We start from the raw sequence: 24929 nt of genomic DNA, 5'->3' as shown, positions 1-24929 counted from the left end.
CAATTGTATATACAAAATTTAAGTTGAGTTGGGCTTGGATGGGTGTGGATCATTCAAGGCCACCTATGTTATGCTTTTGCTGAACACTGTATAATAAGCAGCACACCAGATTAGGTGAGTGGAGTCATTAGTATTGCTGCTTTGCAACGCTGGGGTTCTAGGATTGATTCTAACCTTCTACTTTCCAACCTACACCCAATCAAGCACAACGTCTTCTAAATTTAAGACCTGTGTCCATCTTGACTCACTGATTATTGAGAGGGATCAGCACAATTACATCACCAAAGCGCAGGGGTCCTGTTAGACATTTGACCTGCTATCCACCTGAACTCACACCTGGTGCTCAAATTATTGGCTTGAACCCGACAAACCTGTGGGTCCTGTAAGCACTCATCTCTAGTAAATATGATTGGTACTGTAAGCTTCTCTGGGATAGGGGCAAGTGTGACAGATGTATAATCTCTGTAAAGTGCTGTGGAATATGTTGGTGCTATATAAATAAAGGATAATATTAACAAAGTCATAATGAGGAACTCTATGAACAGATTCTCTAGAATTATAGAATTCTTCCTAATTTTCATTAGAAGCTTTTGCATGCACTATGCCTTTTCCTTTACATCAGTGGTCTGTACCCACAGGAACAATTTAATTATATTGAATGAGATGAAACTGGATAGCAGTGATACTTATGATACTGATTGGAAGAGAGTTAAGCTCCCCATAGACGCGACGATTCTTCTTGCCGAACGACCGATTTTAGGGAAGTCCGACCAATCCTTTGAAATTATCGTGCGGTTAGTGGGATTCGAATGATCGTACATCTTACGATTTTTTGGCCGACATCTTTCAGGAAATTGATTGGCCAGGTCAAAAAATCTTTGTCGGTCCCAGTGCAATCTATCTATGTTTGCAGGGACAAGCAGGGAGCTCCCCTTTGTTTTCCTGACAAATTGGTCTTTTTAGTTGATGGTCAATTCTTCGATCATACGATCGTTCCAAGAAAATCGTGGTCTCACGATGAGGATCTGATCTTTTAAAAATCTCAACATCTATGGCCAGCTTAAGAAGTGAAGCTGATCAAGGATTAGCTTAGTTGTTATGGACTGCGACCCCCTGTATCCTGTAATATTAGGAGGAGGTCCTTGAAGACAGTACTATGCGTAGGCAATGAGATCAGTAGTTAATGTCTTATATCTGTCAACCTTTAGATTGAAGTGCTTTCTCTACAGTTGCAACAAGAAAGTTCCTGACCCGGCGAATTGCCATTGGGCTTCTGCATTGACAAAGGACAAGGTAAATCAATCAAGTTTTGGTAAATTTATAGTGTTTTTACTTAACCTATCGGCTAAGAAATATTAACATCCCATACTAGCTTAACTAGCAGATACTACCCAACATTGTTCATAAAGATCAGGTAGGGTTTGTACCCACACAGCTATCCAGAGACAATTTATAAAAATTATGAATATAATTCACCACGCAAACATAACCAAAACACAGTAAGGAGTCTTAACTCTAGACATAGACAAGTGTTTGATGCATTGAGCTGGAATCACCTTTGGGCAGTTTTACAATACTTGGGTATGAGAGGCCCCTTTACAAACATATTAGCACCATATTATTCCAACCCCACAGCTAAACTAAAATTACTGCTTCCTTTACCCCAAACTATCTCCATACAAAGAGGAACAAGACAAGGACACAGATGATGCTCCTTGGACATAAATTAACAGGGTATAACAACTCTGCACAGAAACTGATTCAACATATCTGCATGGCCACCAAGATACACATTGCAGCCAGTTGGAAGACTGGCACCCTTTCATACTCAAAAGTGTTACAAAAAAATCAACTATTTCAAAATACACGAGCAAATAAAAGCCCAAGTAGGCAACCCTATGGAACACTTTAATAAAATCTGAGATCTTTGGAATCTATATCAAGCAGGTCTCATGTAACAACAGGTCCTTGATGCTAAACTTAAAGCTGTACCTAGCATGTGCTATTGTGAAAGGTAACAACCTGGAGAGCAGACAGATTCCCTCTTTCCATCTAGACCAGGGATCCCCAACTTTTTTTTTTGTATGTTTTTATTTTCATGAAATAAGAGACAAAATACACACAGGTATCAAGACTTTAAGTTCTGTACAAATCCCAGCTCGCAGGATGGAAATACATAGATAATGTTCATTATTGCCTTGAACCACTTAACAATAACAATAAACAACAAACATTGATATCTCAGCCTATTAGTTTACTGTCATTTGTACATATACAATGGTGTACACCCTGGGGTTAGGAATGGGGATGGCCTCTAGGTAGGTAAGAGGTGGATTCATAAAATAACCGTAATAAAAGTTCACTCTATGCCTGTGATGTTGTCTGGTTAGATAAGAAGACTTGTCATCTAGGTACTGCATTCCTATATATCAGACTTTGTTAAAGTGCTTTTGGGAGTTTGTTTTAAAACTGGTCATACTTTCCAGGACTAATGTTGTCTAATTTGGTTTTTACCATATAAAAGTCCAATACTGGTGATTTCCAAGAGGATGCAATAACCTGTTTTGCAGCAGAGAAGATTTGTGTGATCAGTTTTCTAAGATGTTTGTTACCTCCTGTTATTCTCTTGTGTATTAAAGCTTCCGCTGGATTTTTCAGGAGTGTTAACTCGGTGACACTTGAAATTAACGTGTAGACTCGGATCCAAAATCTAACAGCTTTTGGACATTCCCATTATACATGTAAGAAGCTACCCTGCTGACCACAGTTTCTGAAGCATAGTGGGGAGCTCGTTGGATACCATTTTGCCAATCGGGTGGGAACTAGGTACCATTGGTGTAATATTTTTTGAGACGTCTCTTGAATTGAGATATTAACTGAACAGTGTATTGTGTCTTTAATAATATCAGACCACTGGTCGTCTTCCATACTGATCCGTAGATATATTTTCCAAAGTGCCACAAATCTCAGTTTCTTTAACTTAGTCAAATGGTTTAACTGATCGTATATATGTTTGAGATAGTCCTTTGTTGAGGAATGTCTTGTAGACATATTCTTTCATATATTGTTGGATTCGAGATTTTTTTCTCTTTCCATTGGGAATGTATGTAGTGTCGTATTTGGTGATATCTTAAAATTTCCTGCTGAGGAATATTATATTTTTCTTGGAGTTCTTCCCATGTTAGGAGTTGCTGACTTTTAGTCAATGTATATATACTACAACGGGCCATTGTCTGTCCACCATTGAAATGATCCTTTTTTGTCCCTGGGGGGGGAGTAGCTGTTTGCTTCAAAACATGCTACTGGTTTATGCGGTGAGCATAGTCCACAAATTTTTAGTGAGTGTAGGATAATTGGGTTAGTAACCATTTTTCCAGCCTTTGCTTTGGACCACAAAAGGTTTCGTATTGCACCTTCTTGGAGTGTATCTTGTTCTATTTGTACCCAAGACAGGGGGCATCCGTTGTGCAGTGCCAGTTTATCATCAAGCTTAATTGTGCTGCAGTGAAATATTTCTTTAGGTTAGGAATTCCTAGACCACCTTTACCTCTATGCCTGGTAGCTGTTGGGAAGTTTATGCGCGCTGTCTTCCCGTCCCATACAAATTTATTAATCACTTTTTGTAGGGAGACCAGCATTCCTGCACGTGGTAAAACCGGGAGTGCCCGGAACAGGTACAGTAAATGAGGAAGTGCCGACATTTTGATAGCGGAAATACGCCCAAGTCAAGACAATTTAAGATCCATGAAGTGATCACTTTTAGTATTTTTTGAGAAGTTTTGTTGTAATTTATTGGTGACAAGGCGTTGTCTCGGTGTATATGAACACCTAGGTATTTTATGCTGTTTTCTTGCCATAGCACTTGAAAGTTGATTTCCAGTAGCTTAGTGGTGTGTTTAGGTATATTGATGTTAAGGGCTTCTGTTTTTGTTGCATCAATTTTGAGTCCTGAAACGTTTCCAAAATTTTGTAGTTCGTTGTAAAAAAAAAAAGGAAGGAATGACATAGGCTTTGAGATTGTGAGTATATCATCAGCATACAGAACACTTTTATAGTCCACATTACCCTCCTCGATGCCCGTTATTTTAGGATGTTCTCTAACTGCAATAGCTAAAGGTTCGATCGTAGGGCAAACAACAGGGGGGACAAAGGGCACCCCTGTCGTGTGCCCCTCCCGATCGGGAATTTGGGGGAGTGAAATTCCATGTGGTGCTCATATAGCTTTAATCACAATGAGAAATTGCACTGGGAACCCATAACTGATTAGTGTTTTTTGCAGGTATTCCAGGACACTGTATCAAAAGCTTTTTACATGTCTAGTGACACCAACATTGAGGGAATATGTTTTTCTTTTGCATAACTTATCAGGTTAGTTATTCTGCGTATGTTGTCAGGGACTTGTCTTCCTGGAATGAACCCTGATTGATCTCGATGTTTTAACTCCCCTAGAAAATGGTTCAGTCTGGTTGCGATAATTTTAGCTAACAATTTAATATCTAGATTTAGTATTAATATTGGTCGGAAATGGATCCCCAACCTTTTTTCCATAGTGAGTCACATTCAAACGTAAAAAGTTGGGAGAGCAACACAAGCATGCAAAAAGTTCCTGGGAGTGCCAATTATGGGCTGTGATTGACTAGCGGTAGTGCCGATATGGAATAGCAGTCTAGAGGAGGCTCTGTTTGGCAAACCAAGACAAGAATCTAAAAAAATCAACACCTGCTTTGAGGCCACTGGGAGTAACGTTCCAAGGGGTTGGTGAGCGACTTGTTGCTCCAGAGCCACTGTTGGGGACCACTGATCCCTTACCCTGGTTATTCAAATCTGAATTTTATATTGAGAATGTTATAACTTCAATTTTAACACAGGGAAGGCGACAAGTAAGGTAATCGTGAACAAAAAAAGTACAGTAGCAATACATTTGTAGCCTTACATTTGTTTTATAGATGGGGTCAGTGACTGCCATTTGAAAGTTGGAAAGAGTAAAAAGGCAGATAATTCAAAAACTATAAGAAGAAAAAATGAAGGCCAATTGAAACTTTGCTTAGAATCGGTCATTCTGTAGCGTACTTACTGTAAACTTATAGATGAACAACCCATTTAAAATACATATGTAGCAGTCAAACGTTTTCTGTAATGGATCTTACTTTTCAGGAAAAAATACCAGAAGAGAAAATGTTAGGATTCTTCCATTATAATCCAAAACATATCAAGGCTAAGACAGCTGATGCAACAGCTGTTGGAAGACCACAAATTGTGGGAGGGGGCACTACAGTAATTACTAATATTGATGCTAATGATTTTCCATTTGTGTTCATGAAGTAAAAACACCTGTTTTATTTGCTTTTTTTTTTTTTGATAGTCTCCAGCACAGATAAACAGGCCTTTAAAATGAGCTGTACTGCTGGGAGTAGGGGGAAAGAAAGGTAGGGAACAGCTCTATATGAAACAAACTTGTTTTTGAAGGGTAGCACACCTTTTTGTCACACATATAACATCCTCTAGGTGCTTGTTTGTGCCTTTAACTTTGAAAGTGGCATGTGTGATAAAAGTAGGGATGCACCGAACCCAGGATTCAGCCTTTTTCAGCAGGATTAGTCCTAAACCCTTCTGCTCGGCCTAACCTGAATAGAAATTTGGGGGCGATTAGGGGCAGGGAGGGAAATCGCGTGACAAGGAAGTAAAAAATGTTTCCCCTTCTCACCCCTAATTTGCATATGCAAATTCAGATTTGGTTCGGTATTCGGCCAACTCTTTCACAAAGGATTCGGGAGTTTGGCCAAATCCAAATTAGTGGATTCCGTGCATCCCTAGACAAAAGGCATATCTGTATGCAGAGAAAAATGTGTAATATCTGTTTTTTATTTTACAGCACAAATTGGAACAGTTTTCAAGTCCCTTAACAAGTACATCAAACTATGATGAAACGGAAACCTTGGAAGCAGAGGAGGTAGAAGAGGTTGACAGCAATGATGAACCACCATTTACCCCTGCTATGTACATAGAATATGAAACCAATGCAGTATTACTTGTTGAGGAAATCAATGTGCCCACCACAAAGGCAGAAATTCCAGTGGTGCCTATTCTGTCCTCAGAGGGTTGTTGTTACAAGTCTTTACAGCCTAAAGAAGTGGTCAGTCTGGACTTTGTGTCGGATTACTTGGTCAACCAAGAGATAACAGTTGACTATCTGCCAACAGACATCTTGAGTGGCAATAGTGAAAATGAAGAAGAGAGCATAATAGATGAAACTTTGTCTCTAGAATTTTTAATGCCCAAACTCCATGTAGGTGAAGGGATGCTTAGGCTGGATGCTGTAACAATCCGTTCACTTGATATAATGGGGTAAGCGGTTTATACAGTTATGGTATTAATTCTAATACTTTAAAAATATTTCCAAATCCTGGATTTTCATATAGAATACAGAAGCTTAGGCAATGCTCCAGATTGTCAGTCATGCCTGGACTTGGCTCAATGCCATTCAAGGACCTTATCGTTGACCAGGTCCCGAGCATTCTGGATAACAGGTCTCATTCTTGTACAAAGTATACATTAATATGCTGCCAGATATGTTCATAGCTGAAAGTTCATGGTGGGGTTTCACATCCAGCTAAAAATGACACCATTAAGCTTGCTTTTAAGCAAAGTAGAGGTTTTCAAACATTTCATTTTAAACTCTTCTTTTCTGCAATAGGTTCTCCAAAATAAAAAATGACCATTCACACCAAACCTTACTTATACTGGTCTTCTATTGTACGTTGAGAAATGATGCTCTATGGCAGTGCTGCCATCCCTTTCAGAATAGGGGGGGGGACATTTTTGTCAGATTTACATCCCAGTAGGGAACCATCCATGGTTTATGCCACAAGACCACGTCCCATTTTTCCAGTCACACCTAACCCACAGTTTGTAACCCCATTATTTATTTAGGCATTAGGCACTATCCCTTTCTATACCTTAGTACAGTGATCCCCACCTAGTGGATCGCAAACAACATTTTGCTCACCAACCCTTGGATGTTGCTCCCAGTGGCCTCAAAGCAGGTTCTTTTTTTAATTCCTGGCTTGGAGGCAAGTTTTGGTTGCAAAAAACCAGGTGTACTGCAAAAGAGATCCTCATTTTGGCTGCCAGGCCACATAGGAACTACCAAATCCTATCACAGCCCTTCTTTGGTACCCCTGGAAGTTTTTGCATGCTTGTGTTGCTCCTCAACCCTTTTAAATTTAAATATAGTGCATAGGTAAAATGCACAATGCATCAGTATTTATACACCTCCTCATATAAATGAGGAGGGTGTCACTCTGCTTTTCTCGTAAATTATCTGCCGTGGGCCTGCATATGCAGATCAGAAAACCCTGCATTACACTAGTGCACCCAAATTAGGGCAAAACCAGTCTATAATTGAGGTCTGATCAGCAACTGCCCTGCCTGTGGTGAGACTTGGACTTGCCGTGTAGCCATGGGGTCAGGCATTTAAGCACAGGATACTCGCAGATAACCGATACATTCTGAAGAATCCCATTGTAAGACTACAGAGCTGTTATCTGCAGAGTAACCGGTGTCTTTTGTCCCTTTTCAGCTTTGCATGGCTGCCCCCATGGTTACACGGCAGAGACTTATAGTTTATAGAAACTATAGCAGAGTTTAAAAAAAAACAAAAAAACTTTTGGTGTTACTGGTACTTATGTAGGGAGGAGGGAACATTTGCCAGTTGGGATTCTGTAACTCATATGGAAAGGTTAGAGCAACAATAGAAAGGAGGTAATCCTAAAGCACCAAATTAAGGGGAAAGGAGTTCCTTTCTCAGGACATTTGCGCTTTGATGGAGTGCCACACCCACAAACAAGCATAATGAAAGATATATAATGCCGCTGAGAAACAAAGGAGATCTTCTAAGAAGCCAAACATTTGGGTGACTCACCCAGGCAAGGGTGCCTAGTGGGAAAACCCTTCACAGTATAAAGTATTCACTTACCTGCAAATCTAGTTCTGCTTCCTCCGGTACCAAGCAACTATCTCAGGAGTGGGGCCTCCAGAACTCTGGGATCTAGGAGATTTGGGTGCTCCAAGATCAGATTGTAAAAGAGTTGATCAAAAAAAAACCCCAATAAACCACACAGGAATTCTGTGGCTTGAAGGTTGCCTCCTCAAAAGGAAAACAAACAAAATGTGTAATATGTAAAACAAGGCATCAAAGGAAAAGTAACTCCAGCAGATTGACTGCAAAACATTTCTTCCAGGTAGCGGCAACACGTTTCCGGTCAGATAAAGGGTTCTGACCTGAAACATGTGTTGCCACTACCTGGAATAAATGTGCTGGAGTTACTTTTCCCTTCAATCTTTGATGTCTTGTTTATTCAACTGAGCTGCTGCACGGAGCAACTAGAAGGACTTGGACATTTACCTTTCATTGTTTTGTACAGACCACCAACCCAATTTCTTTTTGCATGTGTACTATGCCCTTCAAGAAATATCAGAGAATATTAGAGTACAAGGTTCTCAAATAGATCATGCAGGAGCTTACTGGTTAAAAGAGCCTATATGTCCCAGCAGACTACAAATGTCACAGCAACAGAAGTGTAATGCAGACCTGCCTCAACCACAATCTTGTGCTTATCTGCATTTGTGAGTAAAGTCACTGGGAGCCTATACATGTCTAGCAGCACTTCTCAGGCTAAAGTGTTCTCTTAATTTAGAGACTGTCCAATTGGCAAACCTGGATTACCAAACCAGTCAGACAGTAGATTGACATAAAACTGGTACAGATAGTTTCAGCTTTAGGCCTCTAACCAGAATTTATTCATATCAAGGGTGTTCTTTGCATTGGGAATGAGATTGAACATGGAGAATGTGAAACTAAAATACACAGTAGTCTTATTTTAGCATTAACAGTTGTACATATATTAAGTCATATACAATCCCTGGTTTGAAAGCCTACCTGTACTTAATTTAAGATTTCAAGAATAATTGTTGGTACTGAAGAAAGGCAAGCTTTCAATCCACAAAAATTATTTTTCTAGAACCCGTTCTAGACTGTAGTCACCAGAGTTACATTGGGGAGGGAACCAAGTCTTGTGTTCAACAGACATACCCACTGTTTGAAAAAGAAAACACTAGACAAAACAAAGCTGCCATATTACCCTTCATTAGGCTCGAGCATGAAGATCAACCTTTAATTCAATAAGCATCCACCAGACAGATTTGTTCACAGTTTCAGTTCACACAGAAATGAGCTTTAGATAAATGTACAACTATGATGGGTAATGAAGGGGAAAGGCACGTTTAATTCTTCAGCTAGTGACTGGAAATCCCAGATTGTCATTTACCAACTAGCAACAGATGCTTAAAGCTTCATTAAGTTCTTAAATTGAGTGCCTTTATTTATAGCCAGGAGACCTGGGTAGCCAAAATGCCAATTCTTAGATTTGATACAAGTTCACTTCAACTGAAAATGAAGATATTCCTCAGGCAAAGGAACAAGCAGAGGTTTATAAATCAAGTTAGCTTGAATGGACAGTACAAGAAGCCTATAGCAAGAATGTTTCAGGCTCACACTAGCATATGTCACTCTGCATGTGTAAGAGGCTCTTAAGGGATCTGTACAAAACTTAATCTCAGCTGCTAAAACATGTTTCCATTTTGTGAAGGCTTATTTAAATGTATAGGTTAATGCATTGAAGTATTATCTTTAAAAACTCCACTGGTTTGCAGTCTCATAGTAAATTATCTCTCTAGAAAATAATCTCAAAATGGCCAGGCTGTTGAATAAAAATACCACTGACCCAGCCAGCGCCAGAAAGCCGCCTACACCCTGTAGCGTACCACAGTATAAGCACTCGGGCTACTGAACAATGAGCTGCCATTTTGGTACTCAAAAGATTCAAATACTTTGTTGCCTGTCCTGTACAACTTTTATAAAAATAGGGCAATAATATTTGTGTTCATTTAACCTACATAGGTAAGAAGCGTCAAATTTTTATAGCCTGCTAAAAATTGTAAAAAGAACATTAAATTAAACGAGTATCTTATCCTAACAAACACTGTAGACAACTTTTTTTCTTTTTATGTAGCCTATTATGTCCATTTTGTTTTGAAGTGGTAATGTTTAGGCCTTAGGAGAAAAAAAATTTAAATAAGCTAAAAATTCTAAAGGAGTAGGCGTTGTATACTGTCAATGAAGAGCAAACATTCATCTGTCAACCAGCAATCCAAACCCAGAAGCTGAAAACTATAAAGATCTATTCAAAACAAAGTGTTTGTTCCTCACCCCAAGCAAATGGAAAAGCTTTCCACAATGCAAGGGAACAGTGTGACAAACATTTTAGGAATAACGCTCTTTTACAAAGCAATTTTCCTTACATAAGGGTTGCAGCTAATGGAACAAGCAACACAGAGTAACTTGTTTGACTTCTGATGTTTTGTCGCATGAAGGCATTTTCAGGTTTGAGTTTCCTTATTGGTTTTGTTAAAATACATTGGATACGTGTTTGTGTTACTCAGTTTGTCCAATTCAAAATGAAAATTAATATTCCATGAAGGTGTTTATGGTAAATTACTACAATTCTCAGGGTGAGACACAAATGAAATCCTATGCCAAATAATTATACACGCTGGTATATGTTACATCACCAATTCTACAGGTTACTGCAGTCCTTTAACGCCATTTACCCACAGGATCAAAATTAACAAGCACACTTATGTTCCTTAAAATGTCTAAAGTTTGTGTATTCTTACTCAGAGTGCACAGAATGCCATATGAAAAAAATAAAGTAAAATGACCTTTCCAAATTGAACATAGGTATTTAAAAATCTGAACTATAGCCAATCAAGGGGCAAGGTCAGATTTGAAGATGACCAGTCTAAGTTGACAATACAAGGGTAGTTCTAGCATGTTAAAAATAAAATTTAAAATGGGGGGGACCATAAACAAATAAGTGAAAGCTTTAACTGGTACACACTGTTCACACCTATATTTCAAGTTTGGAAACGCATATTTTCAAGCAGCAATACAAAAAAGTATCCATGAAGAATGCATATTCTCTGAAAAATTATGAAAACATCCCTGCTACCATAACAACTCTAAATACAAAAACTTGACTACCATATTGTTGCTTCTGAGTAGCAAGAGAAGTCCATTTTTCAAAACAGATAAAATTCAGTCCATAGGTGTGAATGGTATGATTGACAGTCTTGGGGTTTTTTCCTTTTTTTTTCTTTTTTTTAATTTGTAGTAGTAGTTTAGGATTCTTAAGCATGCAAGCCTCGTAGAAGGGGTCCCTCGGGGGCACCAGGGTTAGACAAGTCATACAGCTTACCCCAAAGCTGGAAAAGCTTCAGGGTCGTCTACATCAGGAGCAGACGCGTTTGACTAAATGGGGGAAAAAAAAAAAAAAAGCAATTTAGACAACAGTATGGGAAGAAATCTGAAAAGGAGACAGGATATATCACTTCAAATATTTATTTGAAGAGCATGACTTTTGCATATAGAAATATAGAAAGCTCTATTGTGGTCAAACATCATAATATCAGAAGGACATTTAATACAGATCAGTTAAAATATAATACTGATATTTGGTACATTATTATTATTATATTTATACTGAAGTCTAACAATAAGTATATCTTTTTAATAAAAAAATCTTTAGGACTATCCCCTAAAATAACAAAGCTCTTTCAGCATTAATTCAACCTGTTTCCCAGCAAAGAAGCACAAATCTTCAGCACAGGTCACCCACATCCCTGTCAGAGAAATTTACAGTGGCCATATGCTTTTTTTTTTTTTTTTTTAAATTTTGCAAGCTCAAGCCTGTCTGTAATACAGAAGCAAACCTGCCTAGTGATAGCACAAACAGGGAGAATATTATATCCAGCAAGCAGTCAACAATCATGGCTGTTCTGTCAATAAAACAGTGGTGGCAAATAGTCTATAGCGACATTAAGCAAGTCAAAGACACTGAATCTTAGGTATGCACCCATAATGTATATTGTCACGTTAAGTTTTAGGTACAGGTATGGCATCTATTTTACAGAAACCAGTTATCCAGAAAGCTCAGATTTACTGAAAAGTTGTTTCCCATAGGCTCCATTTTATCTAAATAATGCAAAATTTAAAATTTTTTATTTTTATCAGTAACATGGAATCAAGTACAATTTACTGTTTTAGACGAAGATATAATTAATCCTTAATGGAGCAAAATAAGACTATTGGGTTTATTTAATGTGTACATGATTTTTTTTAGTAGACAAGGCGTGGAGATTCAAATTACAGCAATATCCATTACCCTGAAAACCCCAGGTGCCGAGCATTCTGGATAATAGGTCCCATATCTGTACTGAGCCATTTAAATACATCACCTTGTCAGTTCTTCCTCCACGAGTAGGCCTGACACCACGACCTCGACCGCCTCTACCTCCCCTGCTTCCACGACCAGGGCGCCCAAGATCTCCAAAGTTAATTTCAAGTTGGGAAGTTATGTCATTTGCAGGCTTACGGAAGTGATGATCCAGGGCATCTGCCTCAGATTGAGCCTTCAAATAAAACAGATAAGATGGTTTTCATTATTTTGCCATTTTTCCTACAACATTGCAGCAGTTTGTGGCAGCAAGCAGAAGTCATTTAATGTACTGCAAAGTACAAGAAAAATAGAAAGATGCTGCAGCAGTCCACAAATTCACACTGAAGGTGAGCTTAATAGCAGGGGGAACTCACTCTCTGAACAATAAAGTTTTGCTTAGATTCTGGTTATTTGCAAAACAACAAAGCTTTATGAGTAAGACAGCCAATGAAGGTGAGGTCAAAGACACAACTATAACAAATACAGCTAAATACAAGATAATCATGGAATCCCAAAACAAACATGAACTTGATGTGCCCCCATTGCTAAAAACAGTTACCTCGTCGATCTTTGCTTTGTGCAGGACAAAGCCTTTCTTCCACTGGCCATCAGCACCTTCATTTGGTTTACGGATGTTGAAGTCAACTTTTGAACGTTCTTTGTCTTGCATGGCTTTCCATTCATCCAGAGTCATTTCCTTAGCGCCTTCTTCCTTCACTTCTTCAGACTCATTTTCTCTGCAGACAGAGGGTAAAAATGGTGACATGGTGCCACAAAGCAGAATCTCACTTGCAATTCCAGCAAAGAGTCAACAGTGATGTACAACAAGCAAATGTCATTGGAGGCAGTGATTTTGTGTGTTCCTCCACCAGTGAAAACACATACAAAACCAACAGTCACTACTTGTGGGGGGGGGCGGCCGCACCACTGTCCGTTTTAGTTATCTTTCTGCTTCCAAAGAATTCACCCGGTGTAACATTAGCCATAGAAAGTGAATACTGCCCCAGAAGAATAATAGTTATTTTTAAATAAAGATCAAAAATAAAGCTAAATTTTCAAAAGTGTGAAATAAGTGAACATTATGTGTATAGTAAATGTTTCTATGTTGTATCTTAGTCTTCATAGTATCTTGTTTAGCTGTTACACACTTGTGAAAGAAAGTGGCAGGTTTTATTTTTATGTAAAACATTCACCTTGTGACTGCACTGTTGCATTAAGGAACAGCAACGTTTTACAAATAAAATGTCTGAAAAGAAATATTAAAAGGATACTGACATGATTTTGATGTAGTTTAAAATGACATAATTCACAATTAATCTACCATTTAAAATTATATTCTCATTCCAATATACATTTTTCTTGCTTTAATAATGGCGTGCTTTCAGAAACAGCCAGCACAGCACAATGCAGGTCCTTTCAAGCAGCTTTTGCCTCAACTAATCAATACATCTCTTCCAGACATGAATGCCTAGCTTTTAACACCTTTAGTGCCTGTTTGATTGCTATTCCAGAATCTACCACAAGTTGAAACTGGAGAATTTTTAGCAATACAGTCCATTCCCGAGTTCCTTTTGAGCAATAACATTGAAACATATTGGCCTTTAAATGAAATGCTCTTCTTTATACATATTGAATGTATTTGGGGTGTCATTACACTCTGTTCAGATAAATACAGTGAGAGGCATTCTTCTAAGTCATCACTCCAACTTGCAGAGCAGCAGTAAATAGAGAGTGTAGATTATGAGTGCACTTGGAAAAGGAACAACAAAAAATGCCTTGTCTTATGCCAAATTCCAAAATAAACCTAACCAATTCTATTCGTTCTCTAGAAAAACTCATTTTGGTATAAGATTCTGCTCAAGGCGAAATATAAACCAATGTGTTTAAAAAAGTACGTTACCCCATGAAGCTATCCCTTTAACTCACTGCGACATGGCTTGTTTGACTTCTATTACTTTTATATTCATGTTCTCTAAATGCAGTGTCTCAAGGAGGGCCAAGCTGCTGTCTCATGCAGTAGTTACATGGCAACAGTTTAAACAGACCCAGTAATATTACTGGACAGCACAAGATAGCTTGTAGGACTGCTATCATCCCACCTCAGTTTTCTGTCATGTATGCACAATAATAGATACAGCAATACCAAAAAAAAAATGAAAGTGTTGAAAATATAATGGTATGTTGCCTTGCACTGGTACAAATGGAATAGGAGAGGGCCTGAATAAAAATATGGAGGCCAATTGATAAAGCTCCTTAGAATTGACCATCCTATAACATAATAAAAGTTAACTTAAAGGTGACCCAACCAGATTCTGTGCAGTTGAACTGTAAAACAATATTGTGCCTAAAGCGAACAAAAATTACAGAAAGACGTTGCATAGAAAAATGGAATTGTAGCAGAGGCTTTATCACTCACTTGTTTTCAGAATCAACAGCAGGCTGTTCAGTTTCGGGAGCTTCCTCGGTGACTGCGGACTGGTCCAGTTCACTGAAAATTTATAGCACAGATGACCTTACATTAATTATTCTCTTGCGCTCTGAGCATTCATCTTATTTCTCTTATTACTAATTCATAGTGTCACAAATCTAAGTGCAATGTCAGATGAAAACTTAAGATTCCCACTACATTATAGGATAAAAATATGGTGGTGTATTAGAATGACACATACTGGAACCAAGCTTTAAAGGAACACTAACACCAAAAAATTTAACCGTTAAGGAATTACAATATAATGCAGTGTTGCCCTGCACTGGTAAAACTGGTGTGTGTTTCCGAAACACATCTATATTTTATATATACACAAGCTGCTGAGTAGCCATAGGGGCAGCCATTCAAGCACAAGACACAGAGTAGATAGCAGAAAAGTTCTATGCCTTTGTAAACTAGAGTTTATCTGTTAACTTATCTGCTGTGTATCCTGTGCCTTTTCTCCTTTTTCAGCTTTGAATGGCTGCCCCCATGGCTACAGCAGCTCCTTTATATAATCTTTACTATAGTTTCTGAAGCAACCACACCAGTACATTATATTTTCATTTGTTAAGACTTTTTTGGTGTTACTTTTCCTTTAATGCCAAAGCTTGGCACTAAAAAAAAAATTTGAGGCACAAATCTCTGCAAAATATTTGAGGAAAACATTTAAATCCACAAAGTCCAGTAAGTTATAGAACACAGGGATGCAACCAAACGGTTTGCCGAATCCCAAACCCTAAACTGCATATGCAAATTAGGGCAAGGAAGGGTTAAAAAGAACAGGGGGGGGAGATAATGGCAAAACACCAAAAGTCTTGATTTTTTTTTTTTAGGGTTCAGGCTCAGTATGGACAGGCACCATCAAAAATCATGAAAAACGTCTACATTTTTAATCCCACAATCAGGAAATTTTACCATCCTACCTTAATTCATCCTTAACATTGCCCCAGTTGTGTGGTCCGCTTCCTCCCCTCTTATCCTCATGCTTTGGGCCACTGAAATGTGAAGAACTAGCCAAAATGAGTTATATGGTCAGTGTTTGTGTATGGTTATTAGGGAAGCACAAAGAAATAAAAAATTCAACAACAGAAGCATTCAGACAAGACTTACACTCTGTCACTGCCACTATGCCTGTCAAATTCACGTTTTCCACGAGAGTCAAAGCCATCACCCCTGCCCAAACCACGTCCACGGCCGCCACGGGCACCCCTTCCACCAGGGCCACCGCGACCACGGATGGGCCTATCCATGATGGGTCTAAAAATAAAGAGATTCATGCTTTATCAAAAAATATACATGGATATCCTTCTAATCAACAACTAGGAATGTGATTTATGAAAGACGGAATATGCATACTAAAGAGGCAATTCATATGTTTATTTTTTCTTTTTGTGTATTTTTTTTAATTACTGTCTAGTTGTCGGCCTTGGAATTTTTAACTGGATAGTTAAGCATAAGGAACCAGAATACAGATATACAGCAGTTGGGAAATCAGAATGGTAGATGAACATGAAGACCTGAACAAAAATATGTACACTTACCGTAAGTGCTTTAAAAAAGTACTTAAAATAGTATTTTTATTATTTTGGTTTATTCAATGGCAGACACTCAAAATATATTTTAATGAAAATGGATTTATGTGAAAGTGTTTTACATATGGGCTGCCTAATGCAATATATGTTTAAAAACCTGCAAAGTTCATGGCATATATTCACTTTAAAAACTGCTAATATTCATGCCATGTACAAGATGGTAAATTCTCTGCTGTGTTTCATTTAATAACATGTCCACTTTTGCCATTGCCTCTTCCCACTATTAATGGGACTTTAACTGTAGTAGGGGAAAATCCTTCACATGATATGTACAAAGAACAAATTACCTCACTTAGTTTTTTGCATTGTTTCTACAATGTGTTGACACTTTTGGTTGTCTACTGCTAAATAACAGATACAGCAGAAAATTGCTGCAGAAGATTAAACCAGACAAATAAATATAGCTTTCAACAGTATTTACATCTACAAATAAATACCACGAAAATGTATAATTGATGTTTTTGGGAAAACATCAAGGCAGTCTGCCTTTATAGGGTCATGAATATGACTTATAATATCCTTATATTTTACATTGGGCACCAGATTCACTATCTCTACTACAGATAATATAACACAAGCACTGAACATAGGACTAAATTGCCCATTTAAAGCAAATAAGAGCAGTTCCATAAATTGTGCAAAACAGTTTTGTTTTAAATAATGGGACATTTTAGAATCTAACCTTACCCACAAACAATGTTTATGTTAGCCATTAATCAGGTTTTAGTGATGTAGCTGTATTGACAATTTAATGTGAAAGTTACCGGTCAACAGAAAATTCCCCTGCTTCACCCTTTTCTTCAGCTGGTTTATCAAAACGGCGCTCACGGGGTGGCCGCCTGTCTGACTGCCTCCGGTCAACTGGCTTTCCTTCACCCTGCAATGATTGAGGTGGTTGTTGTTGTTGCGGTTGCTGCTGCTGAGATGGCTGCTGCTGTTGCTGATCAGGTCTCCGACCAACTCTCCTAACGCCTGCAACACAGATATCAATCAATGTGCATCCTGTGGCATAGTAGAGAGCAGGCAAAAACAGTATGGCTGCTACAAATCAAGCACAGATAAATATGTACACAAAAGGAGGGTTGTGGGTGCACTCCTAAGGCCAAATAAAAACATATTTAAATACAATAATCCCCTGTCTAAAAAAAGAAAAAAAGGGTTTTTTGTTACAAAGTTATGATCATAAAATTGATAAGCCGCCATACCACGTCAAGGTAAACCCCATACGGCGGTCCCTAACTTGTTTACCTGTGATCAAAATATAAAAGCTTGGTTTCAATCTGTGGACTAGATCCTCCCCCAGCACCTGCATATGTGGCTTTTAAAAGGGAGACTGCCCAAACCAACGCCCTTCTTTAAAAAAAAATGTGATTGTGAAGAGACTATAATGAAGGCAAAGTAAAGTTGTATATATAGGTGCACACTAGTGCATGTGTGTGTGAATATAAGTATAACTACAGGTGTGGGTATAGATGTAAAGAGGAGATGAAAAAGGAAGAGCTAAATGAGAAGTGTAATAGGTGTAATGTATGTGAATCGGTGCAGAAGTGATAAGTGCAGCAAATATAATAAGTGTCTCACAGGCGTTGGTTTTAAATAAAAAGGCTAAGGCCTCCCCTGCCACTGGCATTTGTGGCTTTTGAGGGAGAGAAATTGCCCAAACCACGGATTAGTAAAAAACAAACAATGACATAGGGCCACCGTTTATTTAAAGGGGTGGGTATGAGGGTGCAATAACCACATGAAGCTCAGCCACAGCTTCCGGCTACATTTCAGGTACAAAAAAGGAGGGTTGTGGGGGCACTCCTAAGGCACATTTAAAGGAACCGGCCGCGGTCTACAAGGAACTTTGAATTGATCGACTGGTAGACTGCGATCGACGTCTTGTTCACCCCTGCTGTAAACTGTTCTAAATTGATACATTTAGTGGATACATTTCTTATCTTTGTCCCTGCTTAGCATAAACCCAGTTGTTAGAATTGATACAATTGTTGCCAATACCAGAGATGCTGCTGAGAAATGTATCAACTAAATGTTGCAAAATTGTAACAGTTTAGGGTCTGCCCCTGAATTACTGAGCTGCCAGACTCCAGAGACGGACATTCAACTTTAAACTTAGATTTTGGAAAAACTGTAAAAAATAATGGAAAGTAATTGAAAAACGTCTATTTCTGGGGAACAATCTGAAAACAAATGAACTGAAAGAGGTGTTTGGAAGTTGAACAACCCCTTTAAAGGTTGTTCACCTTTAAATGAACTTTAAGTATGATTTAGAAAGTGATTCCGAGACAATTTACAACTGGTTTTCATTTTTTATAGCTTGAGTTATTTACTTTTTATTCAGCAGCTCTGCAGTTTGTAGTTTCAATCCAAAGAATCCTAATAACCATGCATTATTTTAAACCAAAAAGTAAGTCTTACGGAGCATTTGTTTTTAGATGTGGTCAGTGACCCCCATTTGAAAGCTGAAAAGAGTCAGAAGGCAAATTAAAAAAAATATATAAGAAATAATTAAGACCAATTGAAAATTAGCCATTCTATAACATACTAAAAAAGTTAACTCAAAGGTGAGCTATCCCTTATATATCGGTTAGCAGTTCTACAAGTAAAATAGTTTGAAGAGAAATATACAGCCAGAAATGATTGACAGCACACCCTGGCCCGAGAATAGAATCTCCGCATTACCACTGTTACTGAAGGTAACCCCCCCCCACCACAACAGCTGCTGTAAGCAGTTATGGTTATACAAGAATTAACTATTCCCACTCTTGGTCAGTTTCAACTCTTAAGAAAAATATTTGTTTTACTGACCATAAAAGCTATTTAAATGGTTTGCCAAATCAGAAAATGGGTGTGGTCAAGACATTACACTTTTTTTTTTACACCAGTAAAAGTTGTGTTAAAGGAAAACTATACACCCAAAATGAACACAAGCAACAAACAGTTTACATCATATTAAGTGGCATATTAAAGAATCTTACTAAACTGGTCTATATATTATATAAGTAAATATTGCCCTTTTACATCTCTTGCCTTGAGCCACCATTTTGTGATGGTCTGTGTGGTGTCTCAGAGATCACCTGACCAGAAATACTACAACTCGAACTGTAACAGTGTGGAAGCAAAAGACAGAACTCTGTCTGTTAACTGGCTCATGTGACCTAACAAATAGTTTGTTTGGTATGTTTGTGTGCACCGTGAATCCTACAATCCCATGGGGCATCCCTTATTTTTTAAAATGGCAATTTTCTATTTGATTACCCAATGGCACATACTACTAGAAAAGTATATTATTATGAAAATGGTTTATTTACATGAAGCAGGATTTTACATATGAGCTGTTTTATGCAATATCTTTTTATAGAGACCTACATTGTTTGGGGGGTATAGTTTTCCTTTAACCCTGTTCTGTTTAACCCTGTGTCTGCAGATTATATAGATCTTTGGCACAAGCAGTGCTGGCAACATACACAGGCCTTTTCAGGTTATATGTTAAAGGGAACCAATCATAACTATAATAATTTCCTAAGTAAATACACTATGTGAAAGTTAAAGAAATCCGATTTTTAAAACAGTTAGAATTGCTTGTATAATGTAAATGATCAGCTCACTATACTTCTGCAAGATCTCCCCAATCTCCCCTGCAGTTCTAGCTGAGGCAGGCATCTTGGATTTCACTGGCTCCTCCTACCTATATCTTCCAAGCCAACTGTAGCTCTGAAATCTCGCACATGCTCAGTTGAAATTCCTTGCTTGCTTATCAACCCTTCTAAGCTATTTTCAAATAAGCCAAACCTCTGTGTTAGCTGCTGTTCAGTAGTGCTGCCACCTGCTGGAAGTTAGTGGTTGTCCTTCATTTGCATAATAACATCACCAGCAGGGGACAAGATAGGGAGATCTCCTGATACTGCTAGTATACTAAAACAAGGCATTCTGGGTAGAATACTCAAAGCAGTGTTACAATCTGAGCATGCTCCTGAAATTTGCATATTATAGTCTCTGTTAGTCTCAGTATGGCCTCCCTCAGTGAAAGAACCCATTTGACAAAGTAAGGAATTTTTTAAAACCTGCAGATTTTTTTTTTTTTTAAAAAAAACCATGTATGTAGTTTGATTAAACGTGTTTATGTTGTACTGGTCAGATTGTTAATATGTGTTTGAATTTGGCTGTGATAGGTGCCCTTTAATGAATAAGAATTTAATCACGTGTTGGCAGGAAAAAGGGTGGAATTTAAGAGGCAATGAAGGCCCAAATGAGCTTCATGAATTTCCATGTAGATCAGTCATCTGTATGTAAGTACTCTATGCCCCCTGTACATAGCTTGGAGTTAACACTGCCCATTTTAACTGCAACTAAGTGATTGGGCCATCCATAAAATTAAATACGCCTTTACATGGAGTGCAGTTCATTTGCAGGTCAGATTTGATGGGAATGGTAAAATGAAATACTTTAAAGCCATATAATATCTAACAAAATCATGTTACTCTAGTTCAAGCATTTATGCAGCAATGAAATGTAATATGCACTATTATTGTATATGAGCACATGTGAACACCAGCATGAGAATGTGATGTCATAAGGACTGGAGGGTAAGTTCATATATAGTTAGATTTGTCATGGCCTTACACCCTCCCATAAGTTTACCATTTACGTATGAATACCTGCTACAAAGTGCCCAGTCCTGAGATGGGTTGCCAACTCACAAAGGCACACTTATATGTAACAAACATCTACATCCATATTACAGGACTCCCTTTCAATAAGATTTTGAACTTAAAGGATAAGTAAACCTTTAAATTATGTGAATGTAAAATTGATGACGGGGCTATTCTAAGAACTTTTACAATATACATTCATTTTTTTAATTCCAAAATATTAAAGGATACATGTGCTGTTAATATGAATGAATTTTGTAACAACAGCACCATCTACTGGTCATTTTCCCACCATTCTGACCACCAAGTAGTCAAGAAGTTGTCAGAAGAAAAAAAGGCTTCTCTGATGTTCTTCTGCTTAGTAAAGAAAATTAGAAACCTTTACCTTTCTCAAATCTTTCCTAAGCAGAAGAACATCAGAGCAGCCTATTTCTTTCCCCTGACAACTTCCTTGACTACTTGGTTGGAAAATGACCAGTAGGTCAAGCTGTTGTAACAAAATTCATTCATTGGCTCCATTCAATTTGTTTTAATTGTCTAGAGCAGAGTTGTCCCCCTGGAGGCCCATGGCCAACAGTATTTACATCTACAAATAAAAACCACCGAAAATGTATAATTGATGTTTTTGGGAAACCATCAAGGCAGCCTGCCTTTATAGGGTCATGAAACTCCTTGATGACTTATATCCTTATATTTTACATTGCTTACCTGATTCACTATCTCTACTACAGATAATATAACACAAGCACTGAACATAAGACTAAATTGCCGATTTAAAGCAAATAGAGCAGTTCCATAAATTGTGCAAAACAGCTTTGTTTTAAATAATGGGACATTTTACAATCTTACCTTACCCACAAACAACATTTATGTTAGCCATACCAGTTAGTTCTGGTACAATGCTAAAACATTTAGAAGTTTGGGAATATTCCTAAAAGCTATTGTGTATAAAGAGCATTCCGTAGAACTCAGTACGGCATGCAGGAGTATAAGAAGAGGAATAAACTGTGTACAGACAGATGATCAACCATTATGAGGTGTGGCTACACACGCCAAGTACTGATGGCACATGGGGTGGCTTCCCATTATTCGTGGACTGATGACACATGGGGTGGTTTTTCCACCTCCTTATTTCAGCTAGTAAAGTAGTACCCAAACCCACATGTGCTGTTCATTCACTTAAAGGGAAAACAACTAATAGATGCATTAATGGATTGAAAGCATCCGGGGCAGTTTAGGGAGCAATTCCACTGCTGAAGTACACAAGTGCCCCTTGTGCCATCAATCTGATGACATTTGGCAATTTAAAAAGTTGTGGAAATGTTCATGACACACGAGATCTCCCCGAACTTTGTAAAAGCAGAGCTTCTCCTTATTTGTTTTTCTGTCAAACGCTGGAAAATTTCCCATAAGTCTGTTGACATTAATATTAAGGCAAACGCTACAATGCTTTCCAAAATGTTTGTGGGCTAGTCGGATTTGGCACATTTCCTATGGCACAAGAGACTTAAAATAATGATTAACTGGGACTGAAGCGCCAGTAATCTCCCAATTGCGTCTCAATGACTACGATGGAAAATGCCGCTAACAGCGGTGATCAAAATGGCAAGTGAAGCACATGGAAAAGCGGAGGTTTTATCAAGGGTCACCCATCACATCCCCATAAAGTTAAGCAAGATGTGGCACAAGCACACAAGCCCACCCACAAACCCAAAGTCATTCTAGTAGTAATGATGTCGATTCTGCTAATGTGTTTAAGAATGACTTGGATGATTTTTTGGACAGACATAATATCAAAGGCTATTGTGATACTAAGCTCTATAGTTAGTATAGGTATGGGTATATATATAATTTATGTGAAAGTAGGGAGGGGTGTGTGTATGGATGTTAGGTTTTTATTTGAAGGGGTTGAACTTGGACTTTGTCTTTTTTTAACCTGATTTAACTGATGTGAGTACTGGGAACATACAGGCAACTATATACTGTCACTAGAAGGGCCTTGAGAAAGCAGATACCCTATTTACAGCAATAGTACTGGCGTGAGCAAAGCAGCCAGTCAGGCGTATAGTGATGAGGCCGCATGGAGCAGCCAGCCCATAAGAGTATATAAACATTTCTGTGATAGGAGTTCCGAGGAGGCCCACGTGCTCTGCAAATACGCTGCGGGCCTACTGTTGTGACAACCGCCCTCCCCCGCCTGACACCACGTGCTCGCCTAGCGCTCTCCCGCCACAAGCCTTCCCTAAGCAAAGCAGGTTGCGCTCCACGTGCGAGGCCGGGACTATACCACTAAACTGACAGCTCTGCTTGACCTTGGCGGACAGTTCGGTTCCTTACATTCCCCACCCCCCTACAATGTATCACGGGCCCGTGTAACAAGAAGTGCATGGTGTCTGGAGCGATGACCCAAAACAAATTTATAATATTTACAATTCGACAGGAAACATACTGAATGCCAATTTGCATATTACAGTAGCTTTCAAATTGAACTGTAACTCGCGCAACTAGGGATTATGCTTTTTCGCCTAAAAGTGCATGTATGGACTCGTAGTGTAAAAGAAGCAGGAGAGTCGGCGGTGGAGCGTTCATTCGCTAATACACATCTCACCACTTGTCACTGGATTAAACCAACTAATCGCCCCGGGGCCTACTGTCACTCCATAAATGCTAGTCCTATTGCGCCTTACCTTCCTTCTTGAGTGGGACAGGCGCCGGGCTCTCATCATGCAGAGGATTCTTCCTTTCTTTCTGCGACTCCTTCTTGGACTGTTTGGCGGCCTGTGCTGCCGTCTTGCCGGTTCCCTGGCCCGGTCCCCCTGAGCCCTCCTTCTTCTTGTTCTCGGCAGCCTTCAACACCTCGAAGGGGTCGGACTCATCGTCAAATAGCTGGTCGAACCGATTGGTTACGACGCAGCCGAAGCCTTCCTGCAAGTGACCGGGCATGATGGCCCCTTAAGAGGTGGATGTTCCTCCGATTCTACGAGGCCTGGAGCCTAGAGCTCGCTTGCTAGTAAGCCAAAAGATGGCTGGGAAAGAGGCTGTCTTCTCTTCCGGCGCGATAGACATCCGGGACTTCTCTAGCTGCAGCATGACGGGACTTGTATGCCAACCCTCGTGCGTGTATATAAAAGAAAGTGTCGCTGTGAACTACATATCCCAGCATGCCATTCGGCGGCATTGTGCGGGGCCCGAGCAATGTTTTCGTGCGTGCTGCCTGTCAGTAGTAGATAGAGACAAACAGACGAAATAAGGGTGGTGTTTGACATGGGTAGCTGCAATTTATACCCACAGTATTATAAAATAGCTTCTACTCCAATAAAGAAACTTAATATCGTTCCATTACTGTTATGAATCTTCAGTCAGGGGATTCTGGAAGCTGTAGTTCACCAACGCAGAGCTCTACTCTGATGGTGTATTCAGTGGAAACTTACACAACCCGATACAGTATCGTGTTAAATAAAGATTCTTAATCTATAAAAGGACCTCTCTGTATGCGAAACAATATTTGCAACATTTTCCCCTATTTTTCCTCAAAACAAAACCATCGCATTTCGTTCTGCAGTCAATGCATCAATAATATTATCATGTTTTTATAAAGCACCAACACAGAAATGTTAGCAAGCTGGAAGACTGGTGTTGCTGGTAGCATACTGCTGAAAAGTGTTGCTATTTGTGCATGACATCATGTCACAGCCACTAGTTCTACAATTTACCAGCTTCAGAACAGTTATGTGTATACGCAATAACATCACTTCTGGTTAGCGTTGCCACCTGGCCGGTAAAAATGATGGTTGATCCCAATGTTATTAATAGGGAAAAAAGATAAATATATAGGAAGGCGGTATTTTTTTCCAGAAAAGGTGGCAACCCTACTTCT

General features: G+C 38.8%; 2 protein-coding genes across 8 annotated transcripts in view; one reads left to right on the top strand and one right to left on the bottom strand.

Moving 5' to 3' along the window:
• LOC108715519 (interleukin-12 receptor subunit beta-2) overlaps positions 1-6724 on the top strand; it is a 37387-nt gene extending 30663 nt beyond the window's left edge. Inside the window, exons 15-17 of one of the 6 annotated variants that reach the window (XM_041561345.1) lie at positions 1209-1293; positions 5363-5426; positions 5873-6000. In XM_041561345.1, the coding sequence (XP_041417279.1) occupies positions 1209-1293; positions 5363-5395 (118 nt within the window). In that variant the 3' untranslated portion in view covers positions 5396-5426; positions 5873-6000. Of the gene's footprint in view, positions 1-1208; positions 1294-5362; positions 5651-5872 lie in introns of those variants that run through there. The other 5 variants (XM_041561343.1, XM_041561342.1, XM_041561346.1 and 2 more) reach the window with 5 other exon arrangements.
• A 2405-nt stretch (positions 6725-9129) lies between these two features.
• On the bottom strand, positions 9130-24115 carry serbp1.S (SERPINE1 mRNA binding protein 1 S homeolog). Of its 2 annotated transcripts, none has more exons than XM_018259394.2 (8): positions 23740-24115; positions 17162-17369; positions 15916-16062; positions 15729-15800; positions 14752-14823; positions 12895-13072; positions 12355-12528; positions 9130-11368 (listed from the first exon to the last, which is right to left on the bottom strand). In XM_018259394.2, exons 1-8 carry the CDS (start codon positions 23993-23995, stop codon positions 11312-11314), a joined length of 1164 nt encoding a protein of 387 aa, XP_018114883.1. In that variant the 5' UTR covers positions 23996-24115; the 3' UTR covers positions 9130-11311.
• Between the last annotated feature and the right edge of the window lie 814 nt (positions 24116-24929).

Source organism: Xenopus laevis, chromosome 4S, assembly GCF_017654675.1.
Source record: "Xenopus laevis strain J_2021 chromosome 4S, Xenopus_laevis_v10.1, whole genome shotgun sequence".
Taxonomy (NCBI): domain Eukaryota; kingdom Metazoa; phylum Chordata; class Amphibia; order Anura; family Pipidae; genus Xenopus; species Xenopus laevis.
This window is presented reverse-complemented; position numbering and strand designations above follow the sequence as displayed.

Bases quoted from the DNA above. Each gene is read 5' to 3' on its own strand.
- serbp1.S (XM_018259394.2), bottom strand. From the start codon at position 23,995: ATGCCCGGTCACTTGCAGGAAGGCTTCGGCTGCGTCGTAACCAATCGG. The intron at 17,370-23,739 runs GTAAGGCGCAAT...TCTGTGTTGCAG, and splicing joins TGTCCCACTCAAGAAGGAAG to GCGTTAGGAGAGTTGGTCGG. The intron at 14,824-15,728 runs GTAGGATGGTAA...ATAAATTTTCAG, and splicing joins AATGTTAAGGATGAATTAAG to TGAACTGGACCAGTCCGCAG.